Below are 20,732 nucleotides of genomic sequence, written 5' to 3'. Positions count from 1 at the left end.
CGAGATTTTCCTCTTCAAAAATCTTCCTCGACACACAAGTGCTTCTTCGGTTCAAGTTCTCTAGTTCATTAAAATCATCCGAACAGGGCGTCCTTTCTGAGTTTTCCTCTCTTCTAGTTTTTCTTCCTCTTCTTTTTGCTACATTCTGCTGGTCAATTACCGGCTGACTGTTCATCTTGACTGATGACGTTAAGTCATTGTGTCTTGATGAACTCAAAGGGAGCCTGGCGTTGTGGTCTTTTTCAAGTTCTTTGTTCAGATTGACATTTCTTCTTCTGAACGCTGCATTTTTCTGCCTATGATAGATTTTCGGATGCAAATTTTTAAAGGGATTTTCCATTCTCTCCATTTCGGTCTCCTCAGTGTCACAAGACTAAGCGATGCTGTTGGCAACTGAAAACACGTTGAAGGACCTCCCCAAAGTCACTTCATTTGTTGCTATGAAAAACAGAGAAGTCTTATAGATAATTGATCAATGATTATTGTAAACAGAAAAACACTCGCTCTATACCAAGGCATCATTAACCGTCTTGTTTCTATTTCCGATCAACCCTTGAGCTAAGCTGAAAAAGCCTGACATTAAGTCAAAAGTCAACTAAAACAACTAGAAGAATTTCGTTGAGAGAGATATACTGATGCAAATCAAGGTAGAATGACTTATCTTGTATAAACAGCATCAGGAATAAGCCTCTCAAAAATTAACATCAGTTCTGAATTAATAAAGTTTACCATATAATCATTCTGATGCAAATTAATGAAGAAGAATTAATAACTTCTTTTTCACATCTCAACATCACGAATGTCTCACTGACTGTGGTGTTCGTAAACAAACTGCTTATGGATTCAAATGTGTCTTACGCGGATGAACGAATATTATGGGAAAAATGGCGCACATCTCATGGAAACACCACCAACTCAAGGCGTTTAGTTCTTAACCTCAATTTTTTGTCACGGAAGAAAAGGAAATTCATTTTATTTACTTCGAAAAATTCAAATCTTCCACATACATGTCATGTCGATTTTAATTCAAAATCTATCATCAGCTAGTTTGGGAATATTTTCAGCGACGGATTTAAGTGGCGTCGGAAATCTTCTGCTAACCTCCGAATTTACGAGGGTTCCACCTCAGATTCTTCTCTCTGTGACTGCCTACATTTCACCATAATAAATAAGGCTTAAGATTCTCTCCAACCTAAGATTGCCACACTTACCTTTTCTCATTTTCTTTACTTTCGTGTCTGATGCCGCGACGCCAGTTTCGCCGAATATCAAACATATAGCTACTGCGCAAAGTAAAATGCTTGGCTTATCAAACATCGTTACTAAGTTACGCCTCTTCTCCGCCAAGGTGAACAAATATACGTTGACAACATCAAATTTCCTATCCATTAGAATCAATCTGCCTCAGCTGAGAGATGTTAAGATGATAAGTAGGTTTAATATTTGAGAGACTCTTTTTCACAGAGTGGGTTTATCAAAATCAAGATCACATTGTGATCAGAAAAGCAAAAAATGACGAAGCCAGTGTAAAGATTAATTATATTTTCTTAGATAAACTGGCACGCAATCCTAATAGCATGCTTCGCTTATTTGTGCTGCGCCATGAGCACGTAATATCTCATTAAAATTTCAAATAGCTGATCTAAAGTCAGGCCGAAAATAATCATATTGATTTTGTTTTGGTTGCCTCACTATGGTTAACTAAGGCTAATCTTTCAGATCAAGTCAACTGGTCGTGCTTTTGTTACGACGCTCGACAGCTTTAGCTGATAATTATAATAATAAAAAATGGTTGTTTCCTGTCTTTAAGGGTTCTTTTACTCCACCACTTTAGTCTTTCAGAGACGTCATACACACTCAGCAAAAAACAGCATTTAAATTCGCAAAAAATTATTCGATTCATTAATTAAATGAATATTTCTTTGATGTTTTGGTTTCCTGGCTCCGACAAGAACAATGATATTAATAATAATAAGAGTTCTCAATAACGCATTCTTTATATAAATATCTCGATGCTTTTTACAACTAAAAGGAAGAGCTCTCACAAAACAGGTACGTTTTCAACGCCCTTTTAAAACTATCAACAGAGTTACTTTGTCTAATGACAAGTGGTAGCTGATTCCATAACTTCGGAGCAATAGCCGCTAAATATCTATCTCCGTAAGTAACTGTAGTGGTCTTAGGGATAACTAGAAGGTTGGAATCCCCTGAACGAAGAGAGCGGCATGGAGTGTAATGATGTAACAGTTCATTGATATACACTGGGGTAAGGCTGTTAAGAGATTTGTTCGTAATCAAAAGTAACTTAAAAACTGTTCTGTTATTAACAGGAAGCCAGTGTAACTTCTTTTAAAACAAGAGTTATGTGATCAGTCTTCTTCATGCACACACTTAATCTTGCTGCGGTATTCTGTAATCTCTAAAATTTCTCAGTTGCACGGGAGGGAATTCCATAGAGCAAACCATTACAATAATCCAATTTCGATAAAACGAAGGCATGGACAATGCGCTCAGTATCCGCTTGCCAAAGATATTTTTTGATTCTGCAATAGAATGAAACGGACGGGAAAGAGCGCGACAGGTGTTGTTGACATAGGGTGAGGTGTGAATCAAGCGTGACTCGTGTGTGACAAGTGTGGCTGCGGGCAAAATTTATGCTTTAATTAATTTTTCCTGGGTCAAACAAGCAAGAAATTAAAAATACAAACAGCGACAAATACTTTGAACTTTGGATGCATTTTATTGACTGAAGTATTCAGAAAATTTCTTTTTTGTGGGTGGGGCCGATCAATTTCCCTAAACCAGACTAGACCAAAACTAAAGATCATAGTTTGGTAATGTTGGGGAATAGAACTTGCTCTCAATACTGAGTCCTATAACTTTGAAAATAAAGCCAGCAGACAATTAAAATTCCTAAATTATCGCTGTCGTAATCGTGATTGTCATCGTCAAAATCGTCTTCATATATAGTTCATCGTTATTATGATTATTATTGTTATTATTATGAGTGAGATATTCTGGATAGTTCATTGTGTTCTTTTCTCCGGTCCGTTTGAGCTCCATAATAAGTGTTACAATGACAGATTAATGTTGAACTCCTTATTTGCATATACAACACATAAATATTAAATTTTCCAAAAATAAATCATCTGATGAATAGTCGAACGTGAACTTTATTCGTTGACTCACGATTGTTACTTTTGATTTTGATCGCGACGTTTCGACTGCAATACTGCCAGTCTAAATCAGGCGATGGGGTCGTTAAGATAAGTTAATTACCCATTTTTTTTGTTTTGCCTTTTTTTTTTGTCGACTTGAGGTGTTTGTTCAACATAAGAAACAGCGGAAGCCAAGATATGCTAATTGTCATTAGATATATGTTTGATTTTGTGGTTGGCGACAGGTAAAAAGCTATTTTTTTTTATTAAACCAGCCAAATCAATTGCGAATCAGTTAATCAGCTACTGTAAATAAGCAAAAAATGATAGTGATGCACAACAGCGGTAAGAAAAGAAATCAGCCAGTGAAAAGGAACAGTACTAAAACTGTACAAAGGATTCTTAGAAAACCAGAAAAGGAGAAACAAACTATTTACCTGTGTACTTTTATCGCAAAAATTAATACTAGTTACGCTTCTTAACAACCGGTTTGAACTTTGAGTTTGAATCCTAACTGCTTTTGTTGCAGCTAAGCAACCACATAAACAGGAACAAACACCCTTGACTTGTTTTTAGGACGATTTGATTCCAAATAAGTAAACAATATCTGTATGGACTTGGTGCTGCATCGTTGTGTAAAACTGAATTCACTGCACCCCAATCCGCCCTTTTCTCAGATCGGTAACCGAATCCTGTAATTGTACATAGTTTGGACGGTTACCCGGAGCTTAGGCAGTCGAGAATATTGGTCATAAATATTACAAGATAACAAGCTAAATTCATTTATTCTATTGACTGTGACTGAGTTCAATCACACGATAAATCTCTAACGTTACTTGATAGCTATTGTTCTCTGGTCTCAAGAGAGTGCTAATCGAATAACGATTCAACAACCACTGCTGATATTTGTATAAAAGCAACACTTTCCTCCAACATAATCCTCCGCATGTATTTTCTCTCTTCATACGTAAACTCAATTACAAAATTTACAAAATTCAATTTGAATAACCATTTACATCGATTTCACAAACATGATAAGCATTTTGTATGCTAACAAAAGTTATATCAGACAGTTGGCCACATCAAATTAACAATTAAACCTTGTTCAATATTATATTATATATATTATTTGTTTACGTTTTATAATTTGCAGCATCGATTGGACTTGGCGATCATAAAACTATTTTTCTAATTATTTAATAAAGAGATGAATAGAAAGATTACTAAGCCCGGTGAGGTAGCAATTTAGGTGAAAGGTTGGTCGTACTTGGTAAGTAACTGTGTTATCCAGCTGATAATTCTTACTACGGAAAATCCTTTGGTTGGATTTCCCACGAAAATCTGTAAATCTCTAAATCTCTGGGAGTGTTCTAGGCAAATTAAACGTGTGAATAAGTTATGACCCAAACTTTACTGATTGTTCACGTCATAAGTATTTTTATGATTTTGTTGTTTTCTATGAATTTAACAAGCAATTATTGGATGAGGGTAAGCAAAAATAAAAAATTGTATGTTTTAGAAACTTAGGAAGTAGAGTTACTCACACTGTAAAGCTAACGCATGAAGAAATCTTCTTGTGACAGAGACAATATAGAGGACGGTGGATCGTTAGTGTAAGGTAAAACTATGGCTGTCGCAGTCGCAGTCGCCATGCTTTCCGACATTTTTTACCTTATTATTGTAAATTAAACTAGTCATGAAATCTGATTTGTCGAGAGCATTCAAACAAGAATTGTGTTCTTATGCATTTCTTAAATGCGTTCAGCCATTGTGAGTTTCTCTCTGAGCCTGAAAAAGCTTGAGAGCACTAGACGGACGAGGAGGCTTGAAAACTATACAGACCCTGAACGCAATATCCACTGCATATATTGGAATTATCATGTCAAATTCATACGCTATTGTATATTGATTGAATGCTCTCGACCAATCAGATTTTTCATAGTAAGTTTAATGCCTAATGATATGCAATTGCGTGTGAAGTTGACAGGATAGATGCAATATCTGCGGTGGATATTGCATTTATCAGAGAGACTCAAAATGGCTGAACGCTTCGCCTCTGTTTCTGAGGAGAAATTAAAATTTTTGATTGAAAATAAAGATTCAAAAAACACCAAGAGAACAACAAAATGTTAAGATTCTAGATGATTATTTGAGGGAGAAGAACCTTGAGGAACCACAAGATAAAACCCCTTTGGCCTGTGTTCTGAAGAAGTTGTGCGCCGAAGCTAGGAAAATTGATGGCAGCTCGTACTCAAAAAGTTCCATGACTTCTTTACGATTCGGACTTAACAGGCATTTCAAGACAAAAGGAACTGACATTATCAAAGACCCAGAATTCGTCGTGGCGAATAAAATATTTCTAGCGAGGTGTGTTGATTTAAAACGGCAGGGTTTGGCCGAGGTTGAACACAAACCCGCTATTTTAGAAAACGACCTTCAAAAGCTGTACGAATACATGTTTTCAAATTAGATGATCCCAGAACACTTCAAAACAGAGTTTTTTCGAGATTATGCTTTACTTTTGCCACCGTGGCCGGAAAAACCTTAGGGAGCTGAAAATAAAAGACTTTTCATTCACATGAAATGAAAAAAAGACGCTCGATATGTGTGCAAAACCGGCGATGAGTTGACAGAAAACAGGAGAGAAGACGATGAAGTCTTCAAACGTGAAATGGTGTTTGAAAAAGGTGGACTTTATTGTCCCGTTACTTCTTTGGAACCCTACATAAAACATCTCAATCCCAAGAATGAGTTTTTGTTCCAAGGGTCAAAGAAAGGAAGTAAAATCGGAGTGGACGATGTTTGTTTTGATAATATGGCGGTTGGTGAGCGCACGCTCGCCGAGAAAATGAAACATATCTCCAAGGAAGCAGAATTGTTAAGGGTTTATACAAATCACTCAATAAGGGCCACTCCAATCACAGCTTTGGAAACGTGTGGGTGTGAAGCCCGTCACATTATTGCTGATCATGATAGTGGCCACAAAAGTGAGTCGAGCATACAGAGTTACTACAAAACAGACACTGACACCAAAATCATTGATATCTATATGTAAATTTTCCTGAATTTTGCCCAGCGGTTGAATGAAGATCAAGATTTTAAAAAATAAACTTGGATGACGCAAAGACTCTGAAATAGCAAGCGGATTTAAAACCTGCGACTAAGGATCACACTTATACAACATGTGCCATTATTATACATTAGAATTCCTATGAAAAATGTGATTGTTCCAGAGCATTCAATCAATGTACAATAGGGTGTAAAGTTGACGTCGGCACAATATCTGCAGCGAATATTGCTCTAATGATTTCGAGTTCAAATTCTACCTAGTTACCAGGCCCCTCGTCCACCTTGTGTGATATTGTACGGTTATTTGGACAGTTGGTTATTTTGTACTGTAAAAAAAATCTGTTTCACCAACTGGTTGCACGCCTTAGCTTCGCTATCCGCTTTGCTTTTCCCGCCTTAAGAGAAATAAGCAGAAAGACTTAGCAGAAAAAAAAAAGGCGGTTGGAAAATAAATAACTTACTAGACGTTTTGGTGTGTAGTATCACTAAGTATTTTTACTCGTTGTTTGTATTTTGACTCTACTTACAAGCTCGTAAAAATACTCACCGATACTACACACCCAAACGTGTAATAAGATACGTCACTATGCTCAATTGGGTTCAAACTGCCCCATAGAGACACATACGATAGTGGATGGACAATTAATAATACTTTGTCATCATAGAAACCACTATCATCTGATACTGAGATTACGTTAAACGACGCTTTTATCCACGTCAGCGTCTTTTTTGTTCCTCGATGTTATTTTCCTTAATTTTTTCCCGTTACATATTTAGTCTGATAAAAGCTAAAAATAAATTATGAAACCAAATGAACGAGAATTATCATGATTTTGGGTGATTCAAAATCCCTTGATCGAGATGTCTCTTAAGGCGAGAAAAGAATGGGCACTTTTAAGACGAGACTGAAAATTCTACAAACAAACATTGATTAAAAAATTTGAGTGAAATGGTGGTCAAACGTTATGACTTTCGAACTTATTTGACGCCAGACTGTGCAACAAATTTGGCGAAAATCAAGCGGAGGTTTACGGAATACACCCTAACTGTTAATACTGCGTCCTCCTGTTTAATGGACCCGAGCTAAGGAAATGTAAGGTAAAAAATTGTTACAATTGAACAAACGGATGCCATTTGAGCCAGCATTGATCGCTATGGTAAATGTCGTGTATAATGTAAACAACGATAAGTGATGACGTAAATGTCAGGTCAGAGCGCTCGAGAAGCACTTAAGGAAAAAGATACATCTGAAGTCATTTGTTTTTACAAGTATATAAAGCACGGCCGTCAAGAAAAGATTTCAATGACAAATGGGGGTTTAATGTTTTTAAAAGAATTATTTTGTTAGCTGTGACGTTTCCAAAATTTTAATCAGTATACATGTGTTCGTATTGATGTCTGGCTCTTCAAGAATTCAACTAAAATTGAAACTTTTCAAACTTTCGTCCAAGCCTTTATCGCTATCTAGGCAGCTGGAACAATGAACCTTGCAACTGCGTCAAGAAAGATCGTTATCTAATCTAAATTGTGACAAAACAAAGGAACATTTTGTTTCCTAATAATAATAATATTAATAGCCTACCCCGCCATACTTGATTAATCTTCTTTGTTTTAAACGATCAATGAATCTAAACAACCAACAAAGATGTGGATTCAAGATCCCTTCTAGTTTGTTCGAAATATTTCAAATATTGGTGTTGTGTTTTAAATTAAAGTATTTTGTTTTCATGAAAGTTTTGCTAACTTTTTTCAGCTTTGCGGAAGTTGGAAAAATAATCAGCAGTTCCTTTGTACATATTTTTACACGATCGCATTGTTAACTTACAGAGTCTAATACAGTCTTAAGTAGTTATCTACCCCCGCGGAGGTGATTATAACCACTGTTAGCATCATTTTGTTTACGGCAAATAACGAACTGTTTGCCATTTAGTTGTGTAAAGTAAATTCTTCTCGCAAACTTTTGTGCCGTCGGGTTTTCAGTTGTTTGAAAATGTCGTTCAATGAGAATTTAAAATAATGTACAAATACAGTCCTGCTCGAGAATAGTAACAGTACGTATTTGACACCTTTAAATAAAGTACAAAGAGTCTTGGCTTGTATTATACACGTGGCATTTCATACAGCTTTGACTTCCCTGTCGTTGATGTCAACAAAGTCTCCTTATCAACAGAAATACCTCGCAAACTGAGTTCACACAGTGAGCTTGAGACACTTCGCTTAACGGTGGTATTATTCACGATTTTGTGTCAAATTGTTTCGGTGAAATCCGCAATTCAGTATCATCTACGGTTTTCGTCATGATGATAAACACCATTCACTGTGAACAGATCTTCGTCCTCATAGTTTGAGTTGACGTTTATAGCTCCCTTTGGCAGTATGAGTACATCATTACGGTGTAGCGATGGAACGCAGCTGGGTCGTTCCAACTGATTATGCCTCAGCTCAGCTTCCAAAGGTGGAAGATTGGTTGAAAGAAGCGAAACTCGTCGCTCTTTCCTACAAGTATCACTTCTAGCAGGTGAAGCTGCCAAGCGATCACCGGGTGAACGGCCCTCGCGTTCAAGCAAAGGTGCATCGCTTAACGATCTCCATCGATATTTCGGAATGAAGTCGGCCTCTTCGTTGTTCAAGTCAGCGGGACAACTTCGTCTCTTCGCAGTGCCTGGATCGACTCGAATCGATGGCAAGGGTTCGTTCGGTCGGGTTACCGAAGCTCTTCTCAGCAAGCCTTCATCAAAGAGAACGTTTGAGTCAACATCTTCTTCCGCTCGCTTTCGAATAATTTCGAGGACTTCCTTTGTGTGTTCTTTAGTTGGTCTGTTGCGTAAAGCTCTATTTCTGATCTCTTCCGTGTTTCTCATACCGCTATAGTTGGCAAACGTTAATCGAAGATGACTGTTTCCTAGACTAAACCACGTCAACGGTTTAAGAGCGAATGACTCATTTTATCTTCAAAGCCCTCGTTATAACAGTTTGTATCCAAAACAATAAAAACTTGCGTCAAATGAGCTATTAATGTTCTATTCCGCCTAGGATAATAGCGGTTAAATGCAACGTAACCAACCCATCTTAAACGAACCGTTTCTGAGTCAAATAATGACGCTGCCACGGCCACGACACACCAGTAGTGAGACTAATATCACTAAACGCTGAGTAAAGGGCAGAGCTAATTAAGACGGTCCAATAGCTAATGTCAAAGTGTGACCTCTTAAAAACCCATTGTTTCATAGCCTAAGGGACTTTAGGCTAATTAATCGTCATTTATGTATAGAATAAAAATTTGTTAACGAACACAGAACAATAGATTTACTGGGGTTTATTAAGCTCCGCTCTCTCCAATTGTGCCCTTAAACGACGCCTTAATCTTTTGCACAAATTGATCAAAGAAAGAAACATTGCTATTAGCTTTGTCTTTGAAAAGTCTGAAAAGCTTAGGAAATATCTTGTCGGGAATCGATTGAAAGCATTTTTACGACCGAAAAAATATGTCAGCCAAAACGTTAGGACGTGAATTAATGTCTCTTCATAATTGAAGTAAGATTCATGATTCCGGAACTACTGTATTTTCTGTAATCACTGCGAAATACTATAATGGAGGTTTGAGGGAAGACTCTTGTTGTGACAGACGCAGTTTTATGACCGCAATTAGTGGGTTAAACACTGCATGTGTGTATCAACTTAGTGTGTTTTAAAATCTTTAGAACCCATTACCAAACATGAATGTTAAAATTATATATGTCAACATTAGCACTCTTATTGAGGGACAATTTGTTTTCTTGAATTTTAAATTTCCATGCATCTAAAAGTTGCCTAATTTCGGGTAAATAGTAAAATAAGCCCAATGGAACTGTTTGGATGACTTGAGACAAAAGCAAGTGTTATTTTGAGATAAACAGCAAATGTTTCAACCTGATTTTAAAACAAAATAGCCCTGTTTACACCACTTTCATCTTATAACTTAAGATTATTCTGACACGGATAGATATTCGAGAACACTTAGACATACTGCACTAAGGTTATTGAAGAATACTTACTGGTATGTTCTTACAAATATGAACCAGATTTATTTCTTTTGTGTACTGTACTCGTGTTCTATTATGGTTCATGTGAAAATGTACTTCTTTAAGATGTGTATGAATGTCCCTTCGCTATCCAGCTCTTTTTGATTGCTCCTTCTGTTCTTCCTTTGACACAATTGATACAAGAGTAAATTATTTCCTAAAGTCCAGATGATGAAATAATGAATGACAAGCCTATGTTCAAACAGAAGAAGGCTAATGGCCAATAATGGTTTCAAATGAAAGGGATTACGGTCTTTGTTTTGTTGAACCTTACAATTCCTGAGGAGAGTACAACATGAGAACTAAACTATGACTTTGTGTTAAGAAAACCGGAAGTCACAGACCGAGTTTAGTCTTGTCGTAAGTATTTAATTGTCATGATACTTCTTGGTTGGTCAATAAAAAGCTAACGGTTTCCGTTTGGCTACGTGAAATTTCAATAGTTGTTTTCATCTTTCTCTCAAAACAATGCAATCATTAATAAATGAGGTGAGGGTGAGGAACAATTAAAATTTTTTGAATACAATACCATTGGGAAATTCTAGAAACTTCATTCGATTTTTTTAATTACGAAAAATAATTTACATATACACATCATTCCTTTTCAGAGGAACGCAGGAGATATAAGGTAAACTGAATTTAAGCTTAGAAGTACAATCAAGTAAAAGTTCCACAAGTGCTTACATCTAGAATGAAAAATTTTTGTTTTCATCATATAACCCTGGCATTAGCCCGATTCCAACAGTGTATTGGAACATTCCTCCAACTGAAAACGGTCTCATGCGTTTGACTTTGGCTTCATTTTGAAATCTCAAGTCAGGGTTGTTTGAACGACTGCGATGCACTAACCTAGTTCATTGTATCGGTTGCCTTTTACGATACTTATGTAAAGGGTTTTGCATAAGGAAGAGTAACAAGGCTAAAAGTTGATATCACACAAAATTGTGATTTTGTGCATTAAAGCATAACCATTAAACAACTTCAGAATTTAATTAAAATATATATATGCTTTTACGATCGTGACAACAACCCCCTGTCGCTAGGCACTGTTTGACCTCTTTTGATCTGTATCCTGGTTACATGTTCAAGACGCGAAACTGAATAAAATCAAATACTTTATCTTGTTTCTAGAAGAAATTGTCTTCAAGAGCGCACCAGTTTAGATTAAGGACGCTTTAAATGGGAGGACGTTACCTGCAACGATACCTGTTGGCAATGACAAGAATACAGATAACGTTAACTATCAAAGGTATGTGGCCATTGTAGTTAGTTTCATCGTTGCAGGTTGCTACAATTGCAAAACACTCGAACTCAACCCAACGAGAAAAAGTGGCAGAATGTTAAGCTGTGAATGTTACAATATACACCCTAACTCAGTTGAAATGGGTCAAGTTTGAAAAAGAGCCTTGACGAACTTGGAAATGGCGCCATAAAAAATCGTGGCCGGTTTTATAAATTTAATCGCACAACATTAAAGATCGAGATATATGCTCAGATGACCATGCAAAACAGCCATGTTGCCGCTAGCAGCCTCTGTGACTTCCTTCGTCTCGTAGCCGTGGTTACTGACCACAGGCGGAACTTTGCCTTAGTATTGTTGTTAGAAAATATATATTTATATTTAATTGTGGGAAATTGTACCAAATGCTGTAGGAAAGTGCTCAATACACGTGAGTGTAGAGCGAAATACAGTTCAAAATAACTAAAATGAAACGCGCATGATTCTCTGTTACTCTGAGTTTCGTACTTACGCACTCGTCAGACAGATTAAATCTGTCTGACGAGTGCGTAAGCACCAAACTCAGAGTAACAGAGGATCATGCGTCTTTCATTTTAGTTATTTTGAACTATATTTGTATTTATGTATCCCTAGCAACAAGGCAGATCATTCAAAAACTAAGGAGATTTTGATCACTCCTAATGGGATTTTCAACTCGTCTTCTGACAATGCATCAAACTTCAGTTTGTTTTCTTTAGATGGCAGTAAATAACCGATATGGGCATCTTGAGATGAAAAGAAAAAGAAAAGAGCAGGATAAATCCACCCTCAGAGGTATGTTGCTGTACTTTCAGCCAATTAATTTAAAGTTGATCACTTGCCATAAAATTTGAAAGTTTCATTTAATTACCGTTTAGGGTAAGTTTAGGGGTAATCATGCAGGCAGTTGTAATAGAGCTCTACAATAACAAGAAAACAGAAAATACGTGTACAGTCGAGAATACTTTTAAAAACTACTTCTTCTGCCTTATCAAGGGAATAGTTTAGACATCACTCGTTTTTTTTTGTGCCGTAAGTGTTGGTTGATTACTCACGAGACATGGTAAGCGCAAAAGCCATGTGGAGAGAGCCCTTAGTTATAAAATATAAAAACAATCAAAGGCAAAGTTCCTTACATAGAAGTAAGGAATTATGTGAAATATTGATCATGTCTGATAAGCCACAAAATCAGTCCAAATTTTGGTGAGTTAAAGGAATTTGAGCGGGAGAAACCATTGCCCAGGGACATAGCAACTGAAAAAACATTGCATGTTAGTCTATTACTGATCATAAATGTCACTAAGGAAATCTAAAAACTTTTTAAATAGCGATTACGATAACGAAATATTTAAACCCAAGTAGGTCGGAAAAGAGCACGCTTTTTAAAATAAATATTGAAAATCTATATATTTCCTTCTCTTTGTCTTGCAATTGAGTTCAAAAGACATTTCGTAATCAGGTACGACAGTTTTGAAACTCTTAAACAATAACTGTAACGTTGTGGGTGCCTTGTTCTTTATTGGACAATCCTCTTAGATTATTTTAGTGATGCGCTGATATGGTGTGGTGCAGGCAACTCTGGTTTGCAGTAATTTAATTTCATGAAAACTTTTCTTTGCCAAGTTGTAAACAGGAAAGAGTATTTTTACAGCAAAAGCAGTGAAAGAAGACTGACTACCTTTGGCATCGTAAAACTAAAAAGACTCTCTGACGCAAAGGAAGCTTAACACTATAACAGTTTTATTCCCTTTTCTACCACTGCTTAAAAGCATCACACAGACTAAAATCTTTCCATCACGGAAGCAGGATGTAGGTTAGAAGAAGCTGGTGAAATGAATTTAGAAACTTTACAACTGCTTGACAGTAGGGCATCTGAAATAACAAATACCATTTTATTCAAGTAGTGCTTGTGACACCATCAGGAAACTTAATTTTAGATGTACGGAGGAGAGGGTGGTTTACATTACGGGTTCCATATAACCTTAGCTTACTAAACAATCACTGAAAACAAACCAAACATACTTACGGTCTGAAGCTAGGCAATTTTATGTCTTTCCCACGCCTTAAGCATTTTGAGAGATTCCTCGAAGGATTTCAGTGGTGTTCACCGTGGGTACTTTATGGATTTTGTCACCTATAGTGGGTCAATTTTGCTGTTACTAGTTAAGAGTAATATTGTTTGTCATTACATTCAGTGAAGAAAAAACGCAAAAACTTTTTGCGCACTAAGAGGGTCAGTGTTTCCTTCAGGCTAGCGGTGATGTTTAAAAGGGCTATGACGTTGCTGATAGAGTTGTAATTTGATTTTTCCCTGAATATTTTCTCAAAATTTTGCAAATGGACGATAGATTGCGGCATGGAAGCTAAACACACATTATTCATTAACCTTTTAAAAACTTCTTTGTTTAAAATGACCGAAAAAGGAAAAAAGAGCTTACAGGATTCGAGCAGCCCTTAAAACACGCCGAGTTCGTGTGGGAAAGTCGCACTGTCAAGAGACTGACTCTACAAGAGACTGAATGATAAAGAGGCCGCGGTGGCTCAATATTAGGGAACATCTTGAAATACACGTCATCAGAGTGTGGCCAACCTATTAAAATATTAGATTTACTTTGCTATTGATTCGGAAATTAAAGATATTCATTTTTATCTGAAACGTGATAACAAATTGTCATGCTAAGATTGTTTTTTTTTTTGTATACCCATCATATATTAAATTCATTCTTCTTAATGACATTTTTATCATAAAAATTTATAATGAAAAGTCTTCGCTACAATTTCTCTTGCCTCTCTTCCTATAATTAGTTGACGTCATTCATTCGTGGAATTTAGTTCAAATTTAATTCAGTTATGTTGGTCTTTTTATCGATGTATGAATCGTTCTGATGTCTCTAACCTCGTTCAAGCCCTAATTATGCGCAAAAAATATCGCATATTAAAGCTTCGGAAATTGAAAACGTGGCCTTAGTTTATAACAATAACGAAAACTGTGACAAGAGAGAGTCGTTATACAAATTGAACGAGTACAAAGTTAATATTGCAGTCAATTGAATATCAATATGATCCATTCTGCTATTGGCTGTTTACTGGTGATATTTGTCTTCGTTACTCGCGTAGAGCGAATATAATTAGCGCCAAGAACACGTAAAAAGAGTCTCTAGGCATGTGTGTAACTTCGGTCTTCTATTCAAATAGTTCATTGCCTGGGTGTTGCGTTTCTATAGTGGAAAAGCAAATACAGCAGATTTCTTCGCCGCGTGTTAGTAAATAATTCCTTACTGTTCCGAAGAGCGTCGGAGAGGTAAGCGCATTAATTCTGGTACATTATCCTTGAGTTCATCAGTTGACATTATTTTTCATTCTTCTTTATGTCTGTCGGTAAAAATGTGTTCTGACAAACGCAGCTGCCGGGTAATTTAGAAAAATCTTTTGGTCCTCTGAGATTATCAATACTAGTTGATGAAAGTACAACTGAGATTCGATAAATAAACGGAACTTTGCCGCGTACATCTTAAAGATTTGCCAAAATGCGTGGTTAACATTTGATCAGTGAAATGCCTCTGGTTAAAGAAAAGCGGATTAACAAAGAACAACAAAGAGTAGCAGCGTTCACCTCTACACTCCAAACTACACATTGACTTCAGATTATTATAGTTTTTTTCTTTATGGACAGCCAACCAATTATCCTAGAAAAGCTGCCGAGCTTCCAGGGTATGTAAATTAGTAGGAAAATATCTCTACCAATCTTACTTTTAAGGCTCTCATAATTATGCAACGTAAAACTGAGTATAACTGGAAACTGTTAGCAGTCTCATGAAGAAATCCGTAAATGCGAAGTAGCTATTGACACATAGCTCTTGGAATCAAGGCTGAACAATCTGAAATCATTTGGCATGACAAAAGTTTAACATGGCGATATTTATTTTCATTAATGCCAATATTTTAGTTCAACACCAATGTTGACGTTGCTTGAACAGCCATTGATGAAGTGTTATCTTCGTCACAAAACGTTCTCCAAGGAATATTTGCTGTTACTATTATTTGAATACCATCCTGCTTTTAGAGTCATTTTCGGACAGAATAATAGCAAATGTGGAGATACAGGGGGGATTTGAATTGCATAAAAACAAAATACACATGAAAATTTTACATATTGATTTTCGCACGCCTTAAGGTCCATGAATATGCTTAGTTTCTTACAAACTTTTTGTGAGCTTTTTAAACAAATTACCGGTGAAAGATCTTGAACTACAGTTCATTCCGGTTGACATCACGCGATTATTTTACGATTAGAAAAGCAATGTGCATTTTCATCAGCTACTGGTTTGGTAAACCGTTGGTTCACCCTTAACGTGATCACTGAAGATTTAGTTTAAGCCATGACGAGGAAAATTGAGCGTTTAAAGTGACGTGCAGAGAAAATTTTCCTTCACGTGAAAGACTTTTCGGAAATTGACCTTAAAACTTCCAACATGGTGGAGTTTATTTTTAAAAAACATTTGAAAATGCGGAGGGTTTTTCTGGTTCTGTTTCTCTTTTTGTGATTGATCACACTAATTCATCCTTGAAACTGATATGACGAATTTGATTACGGAACTTTTAACGACGATTACATTACTTCCTATGGAGAAAATCTTTTTTCGAACCTTCTTTCCATTTTTAATGAGACTGGACCAACTCTTTTTTAACGAGATGTTTGCAGTTTGACGAAAACGCATCACGGTTCTTTCAAATTAGCGTTCTGTAGGTGACATCTGTGGTACATTTTCAAAGAATTATCTTCGCGTGAGTGTATGTGTCAAGCCCTCTCTTAAAAAATTAAGCATGGCCATATAAAGTACAATCAAGTTAGGGGATTCGAGTGATCTTCGTTAGGAAAAGATACACATGCTATGACACGCAATAAGATCTTAAGGTTTCACGAAAATGTTACCCCAGGCAAATTGAGAATTAATGATGCGTGCATATTTCATAATTCATATTTCACATTTCGTGATAACAGTGCTTAGTCACATTCATTTGTTTTCAAAATTGATAACTTTGATGAAAAATGATTCTTGGAAAAATGATTTGTCACGCGAAAGATTATTGTCATTATTTTTTTTCCTTATACTACGACAAACTGAGCGACTGTGCATAGTTTGAAAATCCTCGCTGTCTGAAAACAGGGAGAAGATTTTCTTTACTTCTAGAAACGAAATATTGTGATATTTGACTTATTTTTGTTGTTATCATTATAATGCCAAGATTACACCTCCAAGAAGAGTTTAGCTCATCAATATACACCTGTAAACCATTAAAAGCCAAAAATTACAGTGCAAATATGCTTAGCTCTACATGAATATGGCGTCTTTTGGCGATAAAAATCCTCCAATGGCTTCCAATTTTGTATTTCGGCTCAGCTCAATTTATTTTTAGTCTTTTATATACAATTGCCCCCGAGCCAAAAAACCATGTTACTCCTAACAAAGCCGGCGAATTTTAAATTTTAATCATCAAGTTACAAAAATGTTCACTTGTACAAGATATTTAATTCGATATCCGGTAAAATATCGTTGGAACTATGCATGAATCGGATATTCTACATGTGTTAGAGAGTGCTAGATTCGGCGTTTTTTATCAGGAAGGAATCATCAACATTGCAACAGAAATTGAAGAAAGAAAATAGAAAATACATATGCTTTGGTACGTGATCTCAATTAACTTAGTTACACGATCCAAATTTCCTACGAACTTGTTCAAATGGAACAGAAAAGAAAGAAAAATTGGAAAAAGGCGTAAATGAATTTTGGTGCAACTGAAAATTATGCTTACTGTCCCAGAAAATATATCCTTCATGTCTTGATTAGTCGATACCCCGAGGGGCGAAATAAATGCTGACTTAGATCGTGTTTTTCCTACTATTTGAAAACAAAAAATACCGTTGCTAGCGAACAAAAGAAAAACTTTGAAATATTGACACGGGAAAAATAAGTGACGCCGTCTTTCCACATTTGTAGCAGATTATTGGTCAAAACAGCAGACATTGTTCCATATAATATAGGGCGCGTGACCCAACCACGTTTTATGTTGTTTTCTAAATTAGTAAGAGTCACGATATAAATCTCGAACGGGAAAAAGACAGGTTAAAAGCGCAGCAGGATACGAAAAAAATTCTGACTTTCAATCACTTCTGTAACGTGACAACTCACAAAGAAAACTGATGTTTATACTTAGCTTATTTCATTACACGTGGTAAGGCAAATTTCCGGCTGCGGACAGCGTGTCTGGGAAAGCGAAAGTTCTGGCGTTCAGGTATAATGGTGTGAATGTTTTTTTCTTGTACAGCTTATTAACGAGCACCGCTGCCGGCAATTTCGTTTTACACGTATTTAAGGCGTTATTAGAAGGCAGGGAGCTAAGGAATTGTTCAGTTCTCTCCGTCACGAGGGAAATTAAATCACACTCCATGGTAAATTGTTTTCATTTTGATTCGCTCGTACACAATTACCGCTCTAACAACGTGGCGCTAAGAAAGTAGAACCACGCGGTGACCCTGAATAATCCTTGAATGAAATCCGATTTAAAAACTTGCTCTTATTGGATTATTTGATTCGTTTTCTGGTAAGTTGTGCGCTTCAAAGTAGGGAGAGCGCAGTGAATTATTTTGCCTATAAAGCGATGTGTATAATAATAGGTGATAACCATGAAAGTAGGTTACTATAACTACAAACGATTGTTTGTTACACTCGGTAGGTGAGGCACGGAGACTGCAAGTTTTCCCAATGAAGCAAATCGATAGCGAACACTGTGATGCAGACAGTGGAATGGCACCAACAACCCCGTGTTATCCAAGAATCCCAAGGAAAAAAACTCAGGAACAACAAGCTGTGGTGGACGAGATACTTCAAGTGGTTGCTGATCAAGGAAGGCGCTTTTCGCTTTCGCAAACGGACTACAGCGTTCAAAAGAGAATCGAATGTGGCCTAAGGAGGAAAAAAAGACTAACAAGCGACGCGTCTAGTTTTGATGATTCCAGTTCATGTGCAAGCGGCTCCGACCTTTCTACTTCGCCACCACCAACACGGCATAGCAGTATCAGTATCAATTCAAGTTTTTCAGATGATGGCAAGATGTTCGAATATAGCAGTAGACCGCAAACTCTTCCGCCGCTCCACCGAAATAGAAGCCACAGGCCGGCTCGACCGACGCCTCCTAAAATTGACTTTGACGAGGAGCGAGAAATAAGTCGCTCTGGCACCTTGTCGAGACCTATGTCCGCGCGGGGACAACGATCACGCCCACAGAGAGGTTTCACGTTATAATTCCAGAGAACGCAAAACATTGAGAGAGATCGCCATGAATTTATTACTTCAGTGAGGACGTTAAATCCCACCCATATAGGGAGGTGTTCTGGCTTGGATTTTAGTAGTGTAGAGTTTTGAAAAAGAAAACAATTCATGCGTATAGTGCACAACGAGGGCCAACATTAGGATGTCAACATATAAACTCTAAGTTCAACTGCCAGAGTAGAAGGCTTATGACAGGTGCCGGAGGCCGAGCAAAAAGAAATTAGTTAAGCTGTTGCTAGTTTAAGGAGAAAAAAGGGCCCTGAAGGAAACGATCAAACATACTTGAAGTCTGATTCGCTGAAGATTACATTAATGATTCCATACACCATGTGCAGCAAATTTATTTTCAAAAAATCGACGCCAAAACATGCCGAATACAAGAGGGATCATTAGCCACAACAGAACTTTTCAAGTGTTATCAGCTACACGTAAACAATTGCATTTTTCGAGAACAATCTAGGAGGTAAGAAGGTTGTCTCTTTGCAAAATACATCATGAAAACTGTTAGAAAAGAAAAATAGTGACATGGAAACTGAACAGTATTCTCTATCGTCAAAAATATCATTGAGCGGTTGTAGATTACTTATAGCATGGCGTGTAGCAGCCTCATTTAAAGTCAAAACAACGGACGGTCTGAAATGAATCGTTGCAAAGACTATTCCTTTGTTTCATTCTATAAAACCTACAAATCAAAATCAATTTTTAATAGCAGCACATAGCGACTCATTTCTTCTCCCTAAGTTTTTAAAAAGCGATATTTGTTCAATAAAAATAAAAATATAAAATGCTAATTTACCTATATATTCTCGGAACATTTGATCAATAATTCTACAATGTAAAGAGATGATCGTCTTTCAGGTGAAGATCGACCGGAAAGGAAGATTCAGAAACAAATTTGTAAAAAGGCAAAATATAGGTTTTGGTTAGAGTAAATATGGAGTAAGAATAAAATATGTAGTACACAATTACACCCGCGGTGTTGTCTGAATTACAAACTGATGCGATTTGAATATGCTAAATATTTGTCTGGCGAATTATGAGAATGCGTGTTCTCATACGTGTGACGGTAATGTAAAAAAAAAACAAGGAATACAGAACACAGGTGTTAAAAGTAATTTTCACATTTAAGGGTTTAAGAATAAAAATATATTCCCAGAAAACTGACGTCCGTGAATAACAAGCACATATAAACAAAAAAATCACTAACAAGTAACAAAAGTCGCGACGTGGTGGAAAAAAATTATCTCCCATTCAACAGACAGGTTTTCGATGCAAATATATATATATATTACATATCGCGTCAGTATTTCGGGCATCAGCCAAGTAATATTACTTGTTACCAAGCAAGATATTGATCCATCTACATGCTTTCTGCAGGTAGGAAATTAAAAAAAAAAACTTGAAGCTAGCTTGTTCTTCTATGTGCTTGGCTAAAACATTTCTGGCGTTCGTTGCTTTTTCATTTTTATTTCGGTTCTTTCGTTACCGCTGAAATCGGTGAAAAATATAGAGCATTGGTGCAAAAATAACATATACCTTCGTTTGCCGACATCAATATTAGCAGCTCTCAAATTTACAGAAGTGACACTATTTTAAGTAAGTAATTTGAATCCATTTTTTTTAAATCCCATCAAATGTTGTTGCAAATCTTATTGGGATATTCTTTTATTATCCTTCAGGTCAAAACAAAAAAAAATTCAACAATATGTACCGTGCTAAAAAGATTGTTGCGGTCAAATTAACCCGCGTATTAACAAATTTCATTCACCTGCCAAAGTCAAAATCGACATAGTACATAATTTGGCGAAATTATAATCAACCGGACAAAAACTACAAGCTCATTTGGTAGAAGAAC

The 20,732-nt window shown here is 36.5% G+C and overlaps 2 protein-coding genes and 1 pseudogene across 7 annotated transcripts; 2 read left to right on the top strand and 1 right to left on the bottom strand.

Moving 5' to 3' along the window:
* Positions 1-2,027: 2,027 nt before the first annotated feature.
* On the top strand, positions 2,028-19,634 carry LOC131774314 (uncharacterized). 6 transcript variants are annotated; one of them, XM_066170073.1, is made up of 4 exons: positions 2,028-2,052; positions 11,420-11,537; positions 12,266-12,341; positions 18,282-19,634. In XM_066170073.1, exons 3-4 carry the CDS (start codon positions 12,266-12,268, stop codon positions 18,848-18,850), a joined length of 645 nt encoding a protein of 214 aa, XP_066026170.1. In that variant the 5' UTR covers positions 2,028-2,052; positions 11,420-11,537; the 3' UTR covers positions 18,851-19,634. The 6 variants fall into 6 exon arrangements, with proteins under 6 accessions (XP_066026170.1, XP_058946309.2, XP_058946315.1 ...); XM_059090326.2 differs by having other exon boundaries at positions 2,029-2,052; positions 12,252-12,341; XM_059090332.2 differs by lacking the exons at positions 2,028-2,052; positions 11,420-11,537; positions 12,266-12,341 and adding an exon at positions 14,690-14,847.
* Positions 4,747-6,322, top strand: LOC136282207 (uncharacterized; annotated as a pseudogene).
* LOC131774803 (uncharacterized) lies at positions 7,564-9,337 on the bottom strand. The gene has a single exon (XM_059090888.2). The coding sequence runs from the start codon at positions 9,086-9,088 to the stop codon at positions 8,507-8,509; it is 582 nt and encodes a 193-aa protein (XP_058946871.1). The 5' UTR covers positions 9,089-9,337; the 3' UTR covers positions 7,564-8,506.
* Positions 19,635-20,732: the final 1,098 nt, after the last annotated feature.

The sequence above is a fragment of the Pocillopora verrucosa genome, chromosome 7 (genome assembly GCF_036669915.1).
Source record: "Pocillopora verrucosa isolate sample1 chromosome 7, ASM3666991v2, whole genome shotgun sequence".
NCBI classification, from domain to species: domain Eukaryota; kingdom Metazoa; phylum Cnidaria; class Anthozoa; order Scleractinia; family Pocilloporidae; genus Pocillopora; species Pocillopora verrucosa.
The sequence above is the reverse complement of the archived record's forward strand: the minus strand, read 5'-3'. Positions and strand labels throughout refer to the sequence as shown.

What these genes read in the sequence shown, in the direction of transcription:
- LOC131774803 (XM_059090888.2), bottom strand. Translation starts at nt 9,088, where the DNA reads ATGAGAAACACGGAAGAGATCAGAAATAGAGCTTTACGCAACAGACCA.
- LOC131774314 (XM_066170073.1), top strand. Translation starts at nt 12,266, where the DNA reads ATGGCAGTAAATAACCGATATGGGCATCTTGAGATGAAAAGAAAAAGA. An exon ending in GGATAAATCCACCCTCAGAG is followed by an intron (nt 12,342 to 18,281) that starts GTATGTTGCTGT and finishes TACACTCGGTAG; the next exon opens with GTGAGGCACGGAGACTGCAA.